Source organism: Mirounga leonina, unplaced genomic scaffold (genome assembly GCF_011800145.1).
Source record: "Mirounga leonina isolate KUSES-001 unplaced genomic scaffold, KU_Mleo_1.0 Mir_55, whole genome shotgun sequence".
Lineage (NCBI taxonomy): Eukaryota > Metazoa > Chordata > Mammalia > Carnivora > Phocidae > Mirounga > Mirounga leonina.
Genome location: NW_023270816.1, coordinates 1,851,047 through 1,872,317, shown reverse-complemented (window position 1 = coordinate 1,872,317; position 21,271 = coordinate 1,851,047). Strand labels below are relative to the sequence as shown.

Sequence of the window (21,271 nt, the reverse complement as noted above, 5' to 3'; positions counted from 1 at the left end):
GATCTGGTTAGATTTAATGTTAGAATGGATTAGTAAAATCCACCTTCAAAAAGTTGGTTTTATTTCGACTTATGCTACTCAGTTCCTACTGCTACATTTAGATACCGAGGAAGCTACTTCGTAACAGAGTAAGACTTGAGCCTGATGGTGAATTTGCGGTCAGAGTGCTTTAGTCCATCCTGAGACAGCGGCTGAAGTAGGTCCCTGAATTAAAATAGGATGAATATTTTTTCATCTTTTGTTTCCTTTGCTTATTCTAAATCATCTCAGCATCATTCCCTTTTACTAAAATGTTGTCTTTTACTCGATGCAAACCCATTTCATGGATGTTTTTGTTTAACTCGGTAAACTCAGCTGAGTTGGCTTTGCCCCCAGGGGACATCTGGCACCATCTGCAGATAATTTTGATGGTCACACCTGAGGGCAACTAGATGTTACTGGCACGCAGAGAGCAGAGGCCAGGGGTGTTGCTACACTGCACAACGCAGAGCTCAGGCCCCAGTATCCACAGCACTCATGCTGAGAATCCCTGGTAAACTTCAAGTGAGGCTTGACTACTGTTTCTTCATGTTTTATCCTGAGTAATCTTTAACTGACCAATGTTCTCAGGTATTCTAGAGTAACAAAATGCAGGAAAATGCTCAACTACGGTGACCTCTTTGCCTCTGAATTTTAAAATTGGGCCAGACTAATTTGTAATTCAGGATGTCCACCAAAAGCTATTTAAAAATGTATAAAATCGGGGTACCTGGGTGGCTCAGCTGGTTAGGCGTCTGACTTCAGCTCAGTTCATGATTTGGGGATACTGGGATTGGGCCCCCGAGTCGGGACTCCCTGCTCAGCGGGGAGTCTGCTTCTCCCTCTCCTTCCGCTCCTCCCCTGTTCACTCTCTCTCTCTCAAATAAATAAAATCTTTAAAAAATAAATAAATCAAAACGTACAGAATCTGCAGTTAACATATGGTAACAGCACTTGGATAAATTATCTTGGAAGGTTAAGATATAAGCATTCTGTAAGCAAATAATTACTAAGTGATAGGACTATGACGCTTCACATAATTGAAAACCTTCTATGTAGTTAAAGAATATCAAGAAATAACACGCCCTAAAGCCCATTTGTTTCTAAGGATGCAGGAAGCGGTGACATTTTGATCTCCATCTTCTGACTTTTCTTGTTGCCGCTCACCCAAGGTAATCATTTAACGGTAACTGAACTAGGCAGAGTCACCTAAACTGGTCAAACTTTCATTAAAATTAATGTCGAATTTCCGTGTATTTTTCTCAACTCGTCCCACGGCTTTAAGTTTCCTAGAGGCAATACAACAGCAGTAGTGAGTGCTGAGCGCTGGATTTGTGGCCACTTTTCACCTGCACTGCATCTGCAAGATGAGTGTAAGAAACACGCCAAGGTCAGAGAAATCATTTCCTGTTCCAGCTGGAGCTCTGACACTCATCGCCTCAGTGTGGGACCCTGCCTTTCCTCCCCCACTTGGGAGAATATTTGCACCTTAAAGGGTCTGTGTTTGTATCATGCCAGACTTCTAGAAGCAACGCTCAATGGACACCCTGCATTCTCTCTTATAATCAACTTTAAAAACAGTCTTCAGCCGGTCTAACAGGCAAGTTTTTGTTAATGCCCAACAGAAATGCCACACAGACATCTAACAGCTACTTTGTGCTTTCAGGGAACAGCATCCGCTACAACACATCGTGAGCCGTCAGAGATGCGTTGCTCTCTCAGTCCAGCCAGATGACGGAAGACTCACCTGGTTGTTACTGTTGGCAGCTGACGAATTGGCCTGAGCTGTACTTGCTGAGAGGGAATCGAGGAAGGCCTGGTCAGCCACTGAATTTCCACAAGAAAATGGGTCTTTTCCATCGTTGGGCAAAATCTGAATATTAGAAAGAACCACAGTTTTTTCATAGATTAGGGGTAGTTCACAGAGTCTCTAAAGGCAAGCAAAAATTGTCATCTATTATGGAAAAGAGGTTTATATTCTTAAAAGGTAGGGTAGCCTTTGAACATCTATATTAACTATTCCTTTCTAGAAGTATGCAGAGTTCTAGAAAATGCAATCAATGCCAGCACCAACTTAAATCCTCAGATTGTTCTCCTTCTTGTCCATTTTTAGGATCCTGCCTGCACAGTGCACAGAGGTAAAGCATGACACAAACATTAAGACAGGTGGGCTGAGTCCAGGGGCCTGTGAGCCCTCTGGAACTGCACAGGCGAGCCTGGGGTGCATGCACATGCACAGATTTCTGAGAAGAAGAGCCACAGATTCATCGGATTCTCCAGAGGGTTCAAAATTCCCCACCCCAACTCTCCATCAAGAACAACAGGGAGAGAGACAGCACCCAGGTAAACATCCCCCCGGGGCACCATTCCTCTCTGCTTGAGGGAACCAGAGGGCCCTTGTTCTTGATCTCACTTCCGTTTTACTCACAGGGCACCAGGCAACCTTGGTTTCAGTTGGTCACTGGAGGGGGGAGAGGCAAGCTGACCCAAGTATCCAGAACTCAAGTTTGAGTAACCTACAGACAACCAGCAGGGGGCGCCAGGAGGTTGGCTCAGAGGGGGGTTTGTCAGCTGAGTGTGTCCTAGGTGGGAGGCTCCTTCCAGGGGCTGGAACACTACCCTTGCCATCTATGGGCACAGAGCTTAAACCAGGTTAGTAGCTCCCAGGAGCTCATCCAAGACCCTCTGTTTATGGGAATGGGAGTGCGGGCTGAGGGATAGGTCCTAAACCAGCACAGAGCAAAGAGAGCTACTTAAAAAAAAATCTTTTTAAACTTTGTGAATGAACTCGTAATATAAACAGTACTACAGGCAACAGCGATTACACAATATAAACAAAGGAAAAATAGGGACATTCATCCAGAATAATTAGAAGTTGCTCTCCCAAGAAGGAACTTAATTTAAATATCTGGAGTCACTCTTTGGAGCTTGGGTCTATAGGTAACATTTTTTCTTAGTTCTACTTCAATGTATTTTTCATGTTTTATATAATTAGGAGGTATTACTTTTACAATGGAAATTTTTTTATTAAAAATAAAGTTGCTACTTTCCATAATTCATAAAAAGATGTCTGACAAAGACCAGGTTTAATTACTATAGGACAATAAGTTCTTACTTCAACATAGTCTGTGGGAACAAGCCCCCGTTCTCCTTTGCTGTTTCTTCCTTCCAGCCATCCTCCACCAACATCCTAATAAAGTTTAAAAAAGAGAGAAAAGAAAAAATATGACATTATATTTGGAATTTCCTACAGAAATTTTGCTTTGTTATACATGAAAAAATAATTAATGTTAAGCTCTTTATTCCCACAGAGCTAACACTGTTCAAAGTTATAAATTTTTTTAAAAGGTTTATATGAGAGAGAGGGAGTGCAAGCGAGCGAGGGTAAGCACACAACACTGAGATCATGACCTGAGCCAAAACCAAGAGCCGGATGCTTAACGGACTACTAAGCCACCCAGGCGCCCTCAAAGTTATAAATTCTTAAGGCTTCTCTTTACTCTGGAAAATGATATCATCTAAAAACAAGAAAAATCAAACAAGTGATCAAAGACTGAAAAGTAGCCCATTCAATAGGCTAGAGTGTCATCCATGTGTAATTCCTCTCTATTCACTGGGTGGGGGCAGATGACAAAAATGCAGCCCCGACTGTCAAGAAGCAGAATGACACCCTCATTTCTGGAATCTGTGTTGTCCTTTGTGACCTCTGTGGCCAACAGAATGAGGTGAGGTGGAAATAACATAGAGTGAGTTCAGAGTCTAGCCTCAAGAGGCTTTGCACACTTTTTCCAAAAGAGCTGTGTGAATAACTTTGGTTGCTAGATGACAGAGAAAAGGCTCAGTCTCCTGGACTCCCCACCCCAAGCCAGCCAACCCTCAGCAGGGGAATTGCCAGACACCTGAAGGACCACGTGTTAAAGCACTGAGCCCCCAGCTGCCCACCAGGTGCCTGCAGACGTGTGAGAGAGCTCAGGTCAGTGGAACCATCCAGCCAACCTGGAGGTTCCTGAGCAAGACAATAAATGGTTGTTTGTTTAAGCCACTAAACTTTGGGATTGCCTATTATCTAGGAAAAGCTAACTGATCCATGGTTCCTTCATTCTTCTGGATAAACAATGCTAAACTAAATTATAAAATATACTAGAATTCCCACTTTTCAATCTATTATCTCAACAAAGTCCTACTTTTTCACCTTAAGAGTTGTCTTAAGTTCATAAATCATGTCTCAATTAGTTAATACCTATCTGAATTTAGATAACACATTTTTTTTGAAGATTTTATTTATTATTTATTTATTTAGAGAGCGAGCACGCATGCGGGAGGAGGGGCAGAGGGAGAGGAAGAGAGAATCTTAAGCAGACTCAGCTTGGAGCCCGACGTGGGGCTTGATCCCATGACCCTATGATCAGACCTCAGTCTAAACTAAGAGTCGGGTGCTTAACCGACTGAGCCACCCAGGTGCCCTCATAATACATTTTTAAAAAATCATTTGAAGGGGCACCTGGGTGGCTCAGATGGTTGGGCGTCTGCCTTCGGCTCAGGTTGTGATCTCTAAGTCCTGGGATCGAGCCCCAAGTCAGGGCTGTTCTCTCCCTCTGCCTCTCCCCTCTCTTGGTCATTCCCCATTCTTTTATTTTTATTATTTATTTATTTACTATTATTTATTACTATTTTATTTTATTTAAATAAATGGCTTATTAAATTTATTTAAATAAATAAATGGCTTATTTTTATTTATTAAAAACAGATTTATTTATTACTATTTATTTACAGATTTATTACTCTTATTACTAAGAGTCAGGTGCTTAACTGTTTTTTTAAATAAAATAATAAAAATAAAAATCACATTAAGCGACTACTTTGTCCATTTTTGAGTAAATACTATTTTACCAGGAAATGAAGACTATTTCTTCATTTAAAAAAATCAGATAAAGAATCTTTAATCTCTCTAATGATTAAAAATAAACTATTTACTTATATACACTTAGTATAGTATCTAAAACTATATATACTTTTCCTACCCAGTAATTATTTTTTGTATCTAAAACATATTAAGACAGGTTTTGAAAATACTATCAGTATTAAGAAGCCACCATCCTCTCTTGGTCATTCCCGTTCTCCTTCCCCGGTCTCTGAGCTGTCCCAGGCCCCTGTCCCCCCCACCTGGAGGAACACCTGCATCTCCTCCTTCCCTTCCCAAGACGTCTCCAGCTGTCCCGGCCACCTTCTTCACATGCTACTCTCAAAGGTGTCCTGGAGAGCTGGCCTATCCCCAGCTCTCACCTCCAGCTCGGCCATTTCCATTTTTAAACTGAGGCAAAGCTGTAGGGAAGGGTTAATTATTTACTATTCTTCAAGCGCCACATATCTAACAATAAACTCATTTAATCTTCCCAAAGAAGCTTTTCTCTCTGACTCACGTACTTAATAAATCCACCATTCTCTCAGGTCAAAGGCCAAAACTCTTGGGGATCCCTGCCTCTTTTCTCTCCAACAGTATCTAATCTGGCACCAAGTCCTCTGGGTCTGACTCTGCAAGGCCTCCTGTGTTCAGCTTTCTTCAATTCTTGTTGCTACGACCTGAAGTCGCATCCCCAGGCTCCCGCCACGCCAGTTCACTCAATACACCTGTGCTAGATTAATTTCCTGGAAATGCAAGTCTCACGACATCACCTGCCTAACAACAACATCAAGAAGAAAACCCTTAAATGAATCCACTACTTACAAATGAAGTCCAAAGTCTACATCCTGGCCCACAGATCCTGTCTGATTTGGCTTGAAGAGCCAGTTTTCTTAGCCTGTCTGCTACTGGCACATATGTGCCCCGGACCCCTGGGACCCTTGTTTATGTGTTGTGTTCCCGCAGAGAGAAAAAGCAGAGGCTCAGAGGCCAAGCAGATGTGGTTTTGCACCCTTACTCTGCCACTTATAAACAAAGTGATCTTGGGCAAGTTTGCTTACCCTCTACGTCTCATTACCCTCATTTGTAAAACACAGATTAAAAGTCCCTAGCTCACAGAGTTCATGGAGAAAACATGTCAAGAATACATGTGTAGTATTCAGCCAAACACTTGGCTCACAGGCTGTCAATCAGCCTCAGCTGTGACTTCCAAGAAACACTGAATGTTTTCTAATCTCTACACCTGTGATCTGGCTGGGATCTGTCTGGGACATCTCCTTCCATTTCTGTCTGATGGAACCCCATCCAACTATCTTTGGGGGACTTAACTTTTATTCACTGTTTATAAAATATAGAGTCTTACTTCACCATCAATACTTCATAAACAACAGGGTAAAAATTTGTGTGGGTTTGAATTATCAACTTATTCAACAAAATAAAATCTTAAAAATAATTATTGTCCTTAAGAGACCATCAGATTTTAAAACCTCTTACCGGATTTGTAATTGTGATGATTTCTCCTTCATTAACCGTCAGTTCATTATTGCCAGGCTCAGCAGCAAAATCATACATAACCCGAGCCTATTGGGAATAGAGACAAACAGAGGAAGTTACAAATGTAAACTTCACAGTAAAAAATCAAACAATCTTTATCATACAATTTGTAAACATGCTGGCATGAACACTCATGACCGTGGCTATGGTTGTTTTGAAATAAAGGAAGACATATTACCAAAATGATTCATCAGCCCTACTGTGAGGAAAGAGGACACCAACGGTGAGGGCCCCTACTCTGTTTTGGAAACAGGGAAGGTTTCTGGTAGCTGCCCATACTGCATTCAGAGATCAGATCCCAAAATGTCCTCAAAACACACCTATTTCATCGGCGGGTTGGGGAGAGAAAAGCATGCCCTTTCTTTCTTTCTTTTTTTAAAAGATTTATTTATTTGGCGGGGGCAGAGGGAGAGAAAATCACAAGCAGATCTGAACTGAGTGCAGAGCCCGACACAGGGCTGGATCTCAAGACCCGGAGATCATGACCTGAGCCCAAACCAAGAGTCGGACACCCAACCAACTGCGCCACCTAAGTGCCCCAACACCCTTTCTTTACAGAGGTAAGAAGTGAAAATAGAGACATCGTTCATTCTGGGCACACTCACTCTCAGGGACTAAAGGAACACACAGATGCACACATGTGTACACTCATGTAAGATTCATACATACGTTTAGATTATTCCCTGGCAGTGAAAATGCTCACTATTCTTTATCTAGAGCCACTGGGATGAATTTTAATGATGCAGTACCCCTAGCCAACTAAACTCGGAATTTAAGATCCAGGGAGCAAGATATACTTACATTCTTCTCCTGGAATACTACCCACTATACCAGAGCCTCCACGGGGTGGTGTATACTGGTTAGCTGACCTAATAGCTGTGATTTTCCAACTTTTCCTGCAATAAAATCTTAATTCCATGGAAAACAGACTAAAGGGAAGCTGTTCTGGTTGATGGGAGGTGGGGCTGCTCCTTCAGCCTCTTCCTCAAGAGGCTCCTTGAGGTGTGCGTCAACCCAGAAACGTGGATTCCCGGGAACACCACTATGTGCACATTCCAAGATGATCCCTGTGGTAAAAAGTAGGTATCATATAGATATATTTTATAGTACTTAATAGATATTTTTAATCCGTTTCATATTCTAAATAATTGTCTTTCATGGACTATCTCATAAAAGAAGGTCCATCTTCATGTACCTAGGAAACCGACGATTTATTTGGAAAGTAACTGTCCTAAGTGGCAAGTTCAAGTATATGTACAGAGCTAGTCAAACAGGACTAATGGAACTGCACTCATTTAACAAATATTTACTGAACACCCACCATATGGTTGGAACTGCGCTAGGCCCTCCTGCTTGCTAGTGCAGTCTCCCCACACTTGCTTAATGATGCCTGAAATCTCAGAACAAGGATTAAGGATTCACAGCTACTGGTAAAAGGTTAAAACAAAAAAACAAAAAACAACCACCCTCCAAATACTAATTTATTTTGATATACGTTAAAAAAAAAAAAAAAGATGATAAGACTGAGGGATGAATATACAACAAAGCCGGTAGAGTAAAATGTTGTTTACAGAATTTAGATGGGCTGATAGTGTTCAATGGAAAATGATTTCAAGTTTTCTACATGTTTGAGGTTTTTTCATAACAAAATGTTAGAAAGAAACAAACGGTCCGGTCTGTCAGTCACAGAACGGCATCAGCTCCTGGCCTTCCGTCCTGAGAGGCTGGGAAGGGGGTGGCCAGAGCAGGCCGGAGCAGAACTCTGTGAACGACAGTTTTCCTGGGGTCAGGACACGGGACGCCTGATGACTCTTTCTCATACTGCTGCAAGAGTTGACAGAATTCTGCTGGTCACGTGGTGGGGTATTTTTTAAAAACCACGTCACCCCAACCTCAATTCCTCACGCATCGAGGGCAGATACAGATGAATGCGTGAGGAGGGTGAAGAGGGTGAAGAGGGTCCCTGGGCCAGGCGTGGCCCCCAGGACTGCGAGCTTCCTGGGAAGGGCCTGGTGTGCACCCAGGAGCCGGATGAACCACCTGCTACTTGGTTATTGTTCCTTAGGGATCCCGGTTAACAAGTTTTTTCTAATGCAGCTAAATCTAATCCCCACTACAGCATACCAAAGCCTCTTGTGTACCAAATGTACAACTTGATGGAACAAGTCAAAAACGAAAACTCGAAACTCCCACATTTAAATATTACTGAACTTTAGCCATGGAAAAATATATATAAACATTGTAGGTTTATGGAAACACGGATTTAAGCCGCCTGAAAAAAAAATCCTAGAGACGCTTCTTAGAAATTAGAATTGAGAGCAATTTTAGAGAACAAAAAAATGTTAAAAAGCACATCCCCAAATGAGCATAACGTGTCAACAGAAAACAAATTTAGCAACCACTCTTACCAAGCTTAGGTAGCCCGGGAGCCCCTAGAACGGAAACCCTCGGGGCGCTGTCTCTCTTTACCTGCTTTTCTGGTATCTGGATCTGGCTTCTCCCTCGCTCCACCACTGACAGCATACAGAGATGCTGGCCTCCGCCCCAAATGCCCATCAGTCCCCCTATGCTTTGTACGGCCTTTGAGAAAAGGTCCATTTTTTGATGCTGCTTTCTCCAGCGTTGGCTACAGTTTAAGAAATGACTCAAGTATTTTCAGGAGCTAAGTCTCTACACAGTTCCTGGACAGCAGGGGATGGGATACTGCATGTTGAAAACATACCGTCAACAACAATCTCTTCAACAGCAATACCAAAAAGTCTTATAGAAGAAGGTGAAGGGATAGTAGACCGCAATCTTGAACATAAGTTCCATCATCTAGCGACAGTAAAATAAACATTACAGATCCAAAGCTCTCGATGGTCCAGGCACTGGACTAGACCTGTGGCGCCACGCCGCGGGTATGTGCGGAACCCATCATCCTTAACACGCATTTCCTTTTGAGAGAGAACAGAGGGGTATCAAAGTATTCAATCTTCTTGACCACGTCGCAAACATCTGTTGTCTGCTCCACATCCCTTCCTTCTGGAAACTTCCTGCTTGACTCCAAGCCATTGGTAAGCACATAACCCAAACAGGGATAATCAGAACTCTTTCCTAGAAATCGATACAGATGCTGGGGAGCAAGGGTCTTTTTCTCTGAAAATGCTGCCAGTGGCTAACTAGCTGAGGTACAAAGTGGAATGACAAAGAGAAAGAACGTCCTGAGGGGATCACTCGAGGGACAAGCCTGAGGCTGCTCTCCTGCTCTCAGACACAAGAGCCATCGGGTCTCCTTTCGTGCCTAAGCTAATGGGAGTTCAGATTCTGTCACACAACCAAGAGAGCCCAAGTTGATACAAACCAATAACCCCAAACCAAAGAATTTATTAAGACGACATTTTAAATAAAAGAGAAACACTGGATGTAGTAACATTACTGCGTTTCCTATTTTGCAAAACAAAACACTAGAACCTAAAATGAACAAGAGAATTAAAAAGTTCAAAATGACAAAAAACCAAAACCGGCTGCAGAAAGTTCATGTGGGGGTCAAAATGCAGAGGACAAGTCCCCATCCTTAAGCACCTGCTTCTCTGGTTTTATATAAATCATAATTAAATCTAGGGAAAAGCAGTAAATCTTCAGTAATGTAGCTCTCTCACTTTAAAAACAGAGACACTCAAAAACTAAAACTAAAAAATTTTAAGAGATGGACAGATCCTTTATTAATGTGACCCCTGAGAACTGAAATTTTACATGTAAGTGATATTTCTATATAACTAGTTCATGCCAAGCTTGCTTTTTGTTTTTTTAAGATTTTTTATTTATTCATTTGAGAGAGAGCACATGCGCGCAAGCTTTGGCGGGGGAGGGTCAGAGGGAGAGGGAGGAGCAGACCCCCGGCTGAGCAGGGAGCCCAATGCGGGCTCGATCCCAGGACCCCGGGATCATGACCTGAGCCGAAGGCAGACGCTTAACCGACTGAGCCACCAGGCGGCCCTCAAATGCCAAGCGTGTTTTACTTCAGCACGCTCATTTGACTTCTTGTGAAATCGTATACCGTTAATGCTTTCCTCTATCTCATTTTTACATAACCATCAAGATCATAAGAAAAAGAACTTCCTTTAATAGACTCTAAGAGCATTATTATACCTTTAATATATGCAGATGTATTTGTCCTTATTCTAAATGATTAAGACTTAAATGCTTTTCGGTTTATAACAATCTGTGATTTCAGTTCAATCCTGGCCTGCGCTTGTTCAGCTGTTACTTTGCATCCAACAGAGAATCTTATATTATCCCTGTAAAATTTCATCTTGTTAGATTTAGCCATTGCCCCAACCTACTAAGTTTTCTGAATTCTGAAGCCATCATCCAACTCTACCCAACTACTGTTTATCCTTTCCTGCCCTAGAGTCCTCAGAAAGCCTGCTACGCATGCTTTCCTCAGCTTCCCCTGTGTCGTTACTAAAACTGTGAATTTAGGGCCGGGTTGAGGTCCCAGATGGCCACACACATTAAGAAACTCTTTCCCAGAGGACATGGATCGATTATCACATTTTGGGTATGTTGCTCTTAAAATTTCCAAAGAAGGTGTTGGGGCCAAGGGCAGGCCACCCCCAAGATGGACCACGTTAGTAGGAAGATTATTCTCAGCTGAAGGCAATGAGACCCTGCAGCTCAAGAGAAACATCTGCCCTTCCCTTAACCACATAGAAGAATCCACGTTGAGGGTCTTCCCCAGAATAAGGGTTATTTGCTGAGATAAACTGTATCTGATGACCCAGCTGCAGGGCAGGGCAACCATCTAATTAGCAGATACCTGCTCTTCTCACTGCCCTGGGAAATGCACTCCTTTCCTCTGAAGCCCCAGACCCCTGCCCCCATCTTAGTTCAGAACCTCCTATTTGAAGGAGGACTTCAACCACCTGCATTCTGACCTCAAACTTTCTGATTAAGTTCTTCTGTCCAGCTTATCTTTTAACTCAGGCAAAAAAAAAAAAAAAAAGTCCCCATGGACAAAGCATGATGAGAACCAAAACTACCCCCTTAAGCAATAAGGTCTGCCTTGAGCCAGCAAGACCCCACATGCCTGACCCCAACATCTGACGTACCCACTTGCACGTACCCACCCACCTTTGCCCCACATTTTCCTTATACAGACCTGGAAGTACTTTCAGCACTCTGGAGACAGTCTTTGAGATGCTAGGGTGCTGTTTTCCTGGTGGGTGGTCTCAATGAAATCAATTCCTTTCTTGTTTTTACCACGGCTCCTTTCTCTGCCTGTGGATTTTGTCAGTGGCGAATGGCCAAAACCAGTCTGTCTGGGACCCCCGTAGCCAGGTCTTGCACCCCTGTACCTCAGCTACATATACCTCATTTTGCCTGTGTGGATTCCCTGTATGTATGCTATTAAATTTCATTTTCTCCTGTTAATCTGTCTCATGTCAATTTGATTCTTAGTCCAGCTAGAAGGACAGGAATGTCCCTAGAAAGGGACAGGAATTCATGCTCCTGGACAGTTGGCGTGGTTGGGCAGGATACTTTAACTTGCCAGCCCCTGCTCACCCCGGACTCAAGTACAGCTGGGAGACCCTGGGACATCTGACCAGCAGCCACAGAAGGTGAGATTTCTTACCATGTCAGCCTCCCGGAATCTCTACCTGCAGAGTCAATGGAGAAGACGGTGAGAGTCCTCTTCTTACTTTCTAAACTCAGATTAGCAGGAGAAAATGTTTGTGGAACTAGTTCCTTGGGCTTAGTGACTCTGGTTACATTTGGTTACTGATCCATTTCCTCCCAGAGATGGTCTCTGTTCTCCTTTGTGTCTCTTCTATTGTTTGTCATCTGTTGCTAAGGGACATCTTGGAAGCCAAAGCCACAAAACTGGTGGGCAGGGGTCGAGCACTTAAAAGCTGCTAGGGCACTGGCCACCTCAAGAGGACTCCCGTGATAGGAGAAGTTGGCCCCACAACAGGGTAGACTGACACTAGGTCACCTGCCAACCTCAAGAAAACTTCTGTACAATGAGGTGTATACTCTAAGACAACACACAGTCCTCAACCCCACAGCACATCCCTCCCAGGTATTAGTGTGGCTCCAGCAGATCCAAGGCTTACTTTATATAAAGCTTTTGGAGTTTTCCTTTCATCTTGTTCCATGTCCTAAGAGCTTGGCTTTATGACCAATGGGAATATTCTCTTTGGTCTCCACCATCCAGAGGGTGCACCTTGGTGGCCAGTCGAATAGACTGGGGATCCGAGCCTCTCTCTGTCCAGCTGTGCCAGCTCTCAGGGGTGTCTGTCACGAGAGGTCCCAGCCCAGAGGAACTTCTGTCATCTCAACTTTCACTGCTTGAGTCCCATTCCAGAAGCACCTGCCTGGTGTTACAGATTAGTAGGCCTGTGACTGGAGGCATCTCACATTCTCATGGGATGCGGGAGACACCATCCTTACTGCCCGTGCCTTTAAACGTTCTTATACTAGTTTCGGGAGTAAACTTTTGGATCATGGGGTCTGCATCATCTATGTCCTTCTCTGGAAGCCTCTTGCATCTTTGGTTAAGCCACTAAAAGGCTTATTGATTTGAGTTGCTACTAATAGATCCTACTCACCAATGGCCAGACAATGGATCCCTTAAACTGGCTATATTAAAAAGAGAGAGAGAGCGAGCTCAGTTGTGTTATTAGTGTAATGGCTAGCCTCAGAGACTCCCCTGACAAGACAAAAGAACAGAAATTAGCCCTAAGACTTAAAAATAAATGTCCACACCCAAAGTAAATTCCCCTTCTTAAAATCCAGGCTCACCTGCCTGTTTTAACTTCCCTCTGAATTACAGAGATCATTCCGGCCTAATCCCTAGGCTCTAGGTATCTAGGATGCTCATGTAAGAGCTGAAAGCCAGAAAATAAAAAGCACCTGAGACTGGCAATACGGCTGGCCTCGCTCCTACGCTCCCGGGCCCTGGGATCACGTTCTGCCTGCCTTGGGCATTCCTGTACAGTGTCCTTTGCAGATGTATCCCAGACTACCCCGCTGTGAAAGAATTCACATCCCCTGGACAGCTGCAGATCTTTAAAATTCTAAAATCTTTTTACTTCTACTTTCAAAAGACCCTACCTAATTTAGGGAGCAATTAGATTACTTGACTATATTTCACAACTTTGCCTTCACTGAGGAAATAGATGACCAAAATTTCTCCTAGGCCTTATACAAATGATCTGCAAAAGGCCAATGTTCAGGGAGTAATCAAAGCCAAGGGTAAATTTTGTACCCAGAAAAAAAGGCTTTTGTTAAAATGCTCTATACATACCTTACAAAGTCATAAATCTCTTGGTTCCCATTTTAGTTAAAATTCTTCCTGATATAGAGAAGCAAATTTAGTTAAAAATATGGGCCAATCGGGTGCCTGGGTGGCTCAGTTGGTTAAGCGACTGCCTTCAGCTCAGGTCATGATCCCGGGGTCCTGGGATCGAGTCCCACGTCGGGCTCCCTGCTCAGCAGGGAGTCTGCTTCTCCCTCTGACCCTCCCCCCCCCATGCTCTCTCTCTCTCTCAAATAAATAAATAAATAAATAAATAAATAAATAAATAAAATCTTAAAAAAAATAAATAAGGGCCAATCCCTTGATATTCAGGCTGTAATCCAGGTCTTTGGGGAATTAGGAACAACTGTCTTTTACAAACCTCTACAAAACCAGAACTATAACTCTAGAAACAAGTTAAAGCTCACCAACTTTACCAATCTCCAAGCCTCACCTATTCCTCTCAAAATGTTTGTACATATTATAAGAGATCAAGATATTGGAACACAACTGTTCTATACCTTTAAAAAAAGTAAATTTTAAATAGCAATTAATAGCAATTACCTTGAAAGTCTAGAAAAAAATTTTTTTACATTCTTTCTCTGTCCCTTAAAATTATAAATCTTATCTTTGAAATGTAAACACAATCTCCTGAAACTAAAGAAAAAAAGAAGTATTTAAAAACTGGGCCTGTAATGTCCTCTCCACAAATATTAGTAGAAAGAAAATTAAGATTTTGTTTATATCTTGTCCATTTTTTTGTGTGTCCATGTATATTGTAAATGTGAGATATTTTCTCTACCTCTGGATGGTATCGCTAAAATTAATTTATAAAAGAGCTAGTTGATTTGAAGGCATGCACTTGTAAGGACTGGCCATCCTAAAGCTCAGAAAGATAGAAACTAACCCAAACGTTTTTCAAGTTCAAGTGATCTGGGGCAATATTGGTATTAAAACTAACTTAAGGTTGCAGACATGTATTTAGAGTTATCAGCATTAAATATAAAATGTTTATCCTGCTTGTTTACTAAAAGTCAAATAAGTTCATGGTATCTCTATTGCAAAATCTTCCAGAAGAAAAAGAAACTTAGAATAACAGCTGACTTTGTCTGATGCCTCATCAAATTTTATGGGTATAACTGTTAAGAACAAGTAAATTAAATAGATATAAATAAAATAAAAAGGTTTGTAGGTAAACTTTTAAATAGCTTCCGAAATCTCTGGTAACCTAGATTTTAAAGTCTTGCTAAGTTAAATGATGAGTTAAATTCATTGATTGTCTAGATCATTTCCAATAAGATAAAATAAGGAAACATTAAGTAATGAACATGGCTTATCTACTGTCTTACCAATGCAGAAACTAAGGATAAATTTGGGTCTGTTAATAATCATACTTTATGCTTTACTGAAAGACTGTACTATGGAGAAACACCACATTCATATAAAATATATATCTGCCAATCTAATGAATTCTGGCATGACAGTTCACAATTGCTTACTACCCTGTTTCCACTAGAAATTAAGGTTTCTAAGCATTAAGAATTCTAACAAATATAATTAAGATCACTGGAAACAACAAGGGAAACAACTTGGTATGTGAGGAAAGTGGGATGTGCTTTTCATAAGAAAAAATATGAGGAATGAAAATGCATATTTGTTGGAGAAAAAGAAAATAACGTTGTCCTCAAGTGGGACTGGTTATTCAAAGAGGGAAAATTTAGGGCAAAATCTGAATGTAAAAAAAAACTTGTAGAAGTTTTATGGAGAAACAGTCTTCAGAAAGAACTTTATGTGTGGTCAGTACTGGCTGAGATGAGGATAAATTTAAATAAGTAAATGAGTTTTAATATCAAAAGTACCCTGGTGCAAACTTTTTTTGTTTGTTTGTTAAAAGTACAAAGTTCTCTTGAACTATTGGTCTGCTCTCCCTAAGAAATTGTAAACAAAAGTTTTTCTTTACCTTTTACATTATCTGCATAACAATTATTATTTGCCAAAATAATTTCCTATGTTTATCAGCTCTTTGATTACTTAAGAAAACTGAGTCTTAACAGGAAAAGAGCTAAATTTTGCTCACAACTCTGTAACCTGTATTTGCCTTTGAAATCTTGTACTGTCATTGTGATTAAATGGGTAATTGTTTCATAATGACTTGATTCTATTTAATCAAATGCCCAAACCTTTTGATATTTCTGACCTACTCCCCCAAATCAATTTCTAAAATAAAATCTTTTGACCACATAATCTGAGGGCCCATAGAATGTTTCAAAGATTTTTTTTGAGAAATTAAAGTAATTAGGCTTATTTGGTATGTTAAATTACATGGAAGCATTGTCAAATAAGTGATATTCAACCCTCCTGCATTATACTTACGTTGATATGTTATTAAAATTAAGTGTTCTAGGGCACCTGGGTGGCTCAGTCGCTAAGCGTCTGCCTTCGGCTCAGGTCATGATCCCAGGGTCCTGGGATCGAGCCCCGCATCGGGCTCCCTGCTCAGCGGGAAGCCTGCTTCTCCCTCTCCCGCTCCCCCTGCTTGTGTTCCTGCTCTCACTCTCTCTCTGTCAAATAAATAAATAAAATCTTTAAAAAATAATAATAAAATAAAATAAAATTAAGTGTTCTAAAAATTACATGAAACTCCTAGAAATATGATGCGCTGGTATGTTATTATCCTGAAGCATATGTCACAAAAATAACCAAATTTCCCTGTCAACTGCATTGTAATGAACTCTAACCAGATCTTCAACCTTCTTTTTCCTTTATAAGTTGTGCGATATATGTTAATGATCTTTTTTTAAGATTTTATTTATTTGACAGAGAGAGACCGCAAGAGAGACAGCACACACATGCTCCCTCTGTCAAATCTTAAAAAAAAAAATAACGTTTCCTTAAATGTTCACAAGCAACGTGTTTATGACCTATTCAAGAATACAGTCAGGATGATAAAGTTCCATTAAGTTTTATTTTAATAGTTGCTCTAGTAAAAGATCTTCTCCCAAAAGAAGAAATTTCTACAAAGAATTGTAGCAGCCATAAAGAATGGCTAAAAACTTTTCTTATGCAAAAATTTCGGGAATAAACCACCAGTGAAACTGGTATGTTCTTTAAATGTTTTTTCCTAAAATGGGCTTGTATCTATTTTCTTGAAATATGATGCACTTAGAGGAATTTTTTAACTAGTGATCAATTAGATGAGCAATTCTGGAAATTTCCAAGACATATAGAAATGTAAATAGCAATTCACTGAGTATAGGAATATAAATTTCCAAGACATATTTAGACTAATCTTAAATCTGAGTGTAACAAAGGGCAATTATACAATCACAAGAGGAAGAGAAAAGTTCTGAATAGCCATCATAAATAAATCACACTGCACCATCCATGTCCACATTACTGCCCCTCCCTGTACTCCATACATGGAGAATAGCTCTGGAAAGGACTGGGACCAAGGAAATCCTCGGAACCAAACCGAACTGCTAGAGACAGAGATGATTTTAAGAGACTTCCTACCCAAACTCACCCAGATCAAAGCTTCTTTATGTACTGTGTATAAGAACAACTGGACAAAAGTGCTCTAATAGTTATTTGATTAGGTGGCGGCAAACGGGCCATATCATACATAACGTCACTTTGACCAAGTAATGTGCCAAAAGAGACACTTCTGACGCCCACATGTGACTGCCTGTTCTGCCCACGGCTTCATAACTGCACGTACACACAAGAAATTAACTGGGTTTTTTATTTTTAAGGCCAGATCAAAATGGCTGCATCATACGAAACACTTTGATGTAGTTGCTTCAAATTGGGGTCGGTTTTCCTTTTTCTGCAAAGGGCACAATACTAAACATTTTAAGTTCCGCAAGCCATACGGTCTGTTTCTGCTGCTCTAGGACAAAAGTTACCAGACACGTTATGCAAATGAGCGTGGCTGCATTCCAATTAAACTTTATTTACAAAAAACACATTGCAGGCCAGATCTTGCTCATGGGCCACAATTTGCTGACCCCTGTAACATGGCTGGGAACAAAGTTATTATAAAAAATCATTAACATAGGGACCCCTGGGTGGCTCAGTCGTTAGGCGTCTGCCTTCAGCTCAGATCATGATCCCAGGGTCCTGGGATCGAGCCCCGCATCGGGCTCCCTGCTTGGCGGGAAGCCTGCTTCTCCCTCTCCCACTCCCCCTGCTTGTGTTCCCTCTCTTGAGGTCTCTCTCTGTCAAATAAATAAATAAAATCTTAAAAAAAAAATCATTAACATATATCGCACAACTTATAAAGGAAAAAGATGTAATTCATATCACAAAGGGTTACTCTTCCTAATATAGAGAGCTTCTTGAACTTAAGAAAAAGACCAGCAACCCAGAAAAATGGGCAGAGAAACAGTTTATAGAAAAATATAAATGGCACTTAAACATATTTAAAAGAAAATGCTCAATTTCACACATAAAGAAAGACAAATTAATTTGCAAGATGCTGCCAGATTTCCATTACGGACTGTACCATTTAAACTATTACCAGCAAAATATATATATGTCAGAGTAATGGTTCTCTGTAGCTTCACAGACAGAATAAATTACCCAACTTTTGGATATTCTGCCAATCTGGGGAGGGAGAAATGCTACCTCACTATAGTCTTAAAGATAAATTGACCCTTTGACTCAGAAATCTCATTTTGGGACTCCACTCTCTAGATGCATCTCTGTGTACCAGGTATTTATGGCAAACGGTGCGGTATACAACCCCTAGCGTCTAGTCACAGGGAACTGGTCAAGTGAACCACAGTCTGTCACCACAAGGGAGTATTAGGCAGCAATGGAAGAATGTGAACAGTCTCTCTGCACTGGTGTGGAATGAGAGCACCACGGAGAGAAGAAAGCAAGCTGCGGAACAGGGCATACAGAAGACTACTGCTTTTCCTAGGTAGAAGGATATTTATATTTGCCAGTATTTCCACCAAAAAGCACGAGAGAAACAAATTATTTTAAAACTGGTTACCTATAGAGGTGGGAGAGGGAAGGAGTGCATTTCTCAGTGGATTTCCTTTCACATCATTTCCTTTTTTTTTTTTTTTAAAGATTTTATCTATTTATTTGTCAGAGAGAGAGAGGGAGAGAGAGAGCACAAGCGGCGGGAGCAGCAGGCAGAGGGAGAAGCAGGCTCTCCGCGGAGCAGGGAGCCCAATGCGGGACTCGATCCCAGGGCCCTGGGATCATGACCCGAGCCACAGGCAGACACTTAACCGTCTGAGCCACCCAGGCACCCCTCACATCATTTCCATTTTAATTGTGTACATGTACCACCTGCCCAAGAATTCTAAATTAAAATGGGAGGAGGGAGACACCATATACAGTAGCAGAAAGCAGAAAGTGATCTGGAAAAAGCTTTACAATGTTCCTGAAAGTTGGAAAAACTGGGGAATAGGGCAGATTATTTGCAAGAGGGGCCACAAGAAATCCTCCTCTCCCCATAAGAATACCATCTTTGCAATATATGACTTTGCCACTCCTCCAATGCATGAGGAAGCGAAGGCTATTTTTCCATCTCTTGACTCTGATCTTGTTCATGTGCTTGCCTTGGCCAGCAGAATAACAGCAAATGTGACAGAAGCAAAGGCATGAAAAGCACTTGCACATGGAGCCTTGCCTGTCTTGTCACCAGGCTCGCCTCAGTGACCGCTGAACCAGCCCGGGTTGGCCTCTGCAGATGAGGCCATCCCACCCGAGCCAGCCCAGCTGCACCAGGTGAGAGTCCAGCACTGCGGGGAGGCCACTCAAAGCTCATCCAGCCTCAGCTGGGCTTTCCAAATCATTGGAACCACCCACAGCTTACCCACAGAACTAAAGAAAAATTTTGTCTCTGTTGTTTTAAGTTATGAGTTTGGGGATACTTTCTTATGCAACAAAAACTTAATTCATACAAAGAACCTTTCCATGTTTTTAGATCATCCAGATAGCAACTGTTCACCGATTTTAATAAAAATATGAACAGATTTTTTTTCCCTGAAACAGAACTGATCCTAAAATTTGGCCATATAAAAACAAAAAGAATATATAAAAAAATTTTTTTTCACCAAAAACCAAGCAGAGACTAGAAAAAGTAGAAAGTCTACAACTAGTCCCAAAGACATGTATAATAATAGTATGCAAGAGTACAACAAAGAACTATGACGACATTATACTGTTTCATAATAATGGGTAGATCTCTGGAAAAAGACCAAAGTGAATTCCTACCTCATGCCTTATACCAATATAAATTCCAAGATGGTCCAAATATTTACACTAAAGGAAGGAAGGGAGGAATCACAGAGCGAGTGCCCAGATTACAATCTTCAAATAGCATTTTTCATTAAAAGGAATTAGATTTACTTAAAGAAATGGCTGATTTCAGGTTTCAAAGGAAAAAAAACAAACAAGAAAAAACCCACACACAATATACAAAGATGGGCCTGGAACGTCTTTTCCTACCAGATACGAAAGACACTAGCAAAACCTGCTATGACCGAATCAAAAGGACACAGGCTCCAACCTGCAGAGGAGCTTGCTGTCCAAATATGGGACAATATAAGCAACAATACAAGAATTGCAGTAGACTAACACATCAAATATATTTAAATCTGTGAGTTCAAAATGATAAAAATAACTGATCACCATTATAGGATACAGGGAATTTTGAAAACTGGTAAATACAGGTGAAAAAAAACAGGCATTTATCCTGCCTCTCCTTTATAAACCGTAGCACTATTTAATCAAGTACCAGAGAAGAAGTGTCTCTCTATAAAACATTCCAGCTAATGCAAAATCGTACAGCCACTATGGAAATCAATATGGAGATCTCTTTTTTCGGGAGGCGGGGAGGGGAGATGTCTCACAATATTAAAACTAGAACTACCATATGAGCCAATAATGCTACTTCTGGGTCTTCATCCAAAAGAATTGAAATCTGGATCTCAAAGAGATATCAGCACTCCCGTATTCCCTGCAGCATTATTCGTAATAGCCACAGTATGGAAACAACCCAAATGTCCTTTGACAGATGAATGCGTAAGGAAAATGTGATATACATACATATACGATGGAGTATTATTCAGCTTTTAAAAAGAAGGAATTCTGCAACATGCATAAATGTGGATGAACCTTGAGGACAGCTAATAAATAAATGAAAAAGGAATAATAGAACTAGAACATCATTTTCAATCCCTAATAATTTAATGCATCTAAGCATAGTGCCTCCAAAAGACAGCCAGAAATTATTTGCCTTCTGATGGGATACAATGCCAGTTATGAAATATACTTAAAAAAGGAATTTGCATCTTATTGCCATTCTAGATCCTCATACCAATTTATAGGAAATATATAGGAATATATTCAACTATGCAATGAGGATGCGGTAAGAAAATACAGATGTAGGAAGTTACAGAATCCATTTTCTCTAACAAATCTCAAAGACAAAAACAAGCCTGTCGGGGGAGGGGGTGGAATAGGGGAACCCATAACTTAAGAGATTTGGGAGATTG

General features: G+C 41.0%; 1 protein-coding gene across 1 annotated transcript in view; it reads right to left on the bottom strand.

The window, feature by feature from the left end:
* LOC118001925 (sorting nexin-9) overlaps positions 1-9,289 on the bottom strand; it is a 61,276-nt gene extending 51,987 nt beyond the window's left edge. The window contains exons 1-6 of the mRNA XM_034992110.1: positions 9,225-9,289; positions 8,942-9,098; positions 7,274-7,297; positions 6,413-6,499; positions 3,134-3,208; positions 1,766-1,891 (exon numbers count right to left, since the gene is read on the bottom strand). Of these exons, the coding sequence (XP_034848001.1) occupies positions 1,766-1,891; positions 3,134-3,208; positions 6,413-6,499; positions 7,274-7,297; positions 8,942-9,098; positions 9,225-9,289 (534 nt within the window). The remainder of the gene's footprint in view (positions 1-1,765; positions 1,892-3,133; positions 3,209-6,412; positions 6,500-7,273; positions 7,298-8,941; positions 9,099-9,224) is intronic.
* Between the last annotated feature and the right edge of the window lie 11,982 nt (positions 9,290-21,271).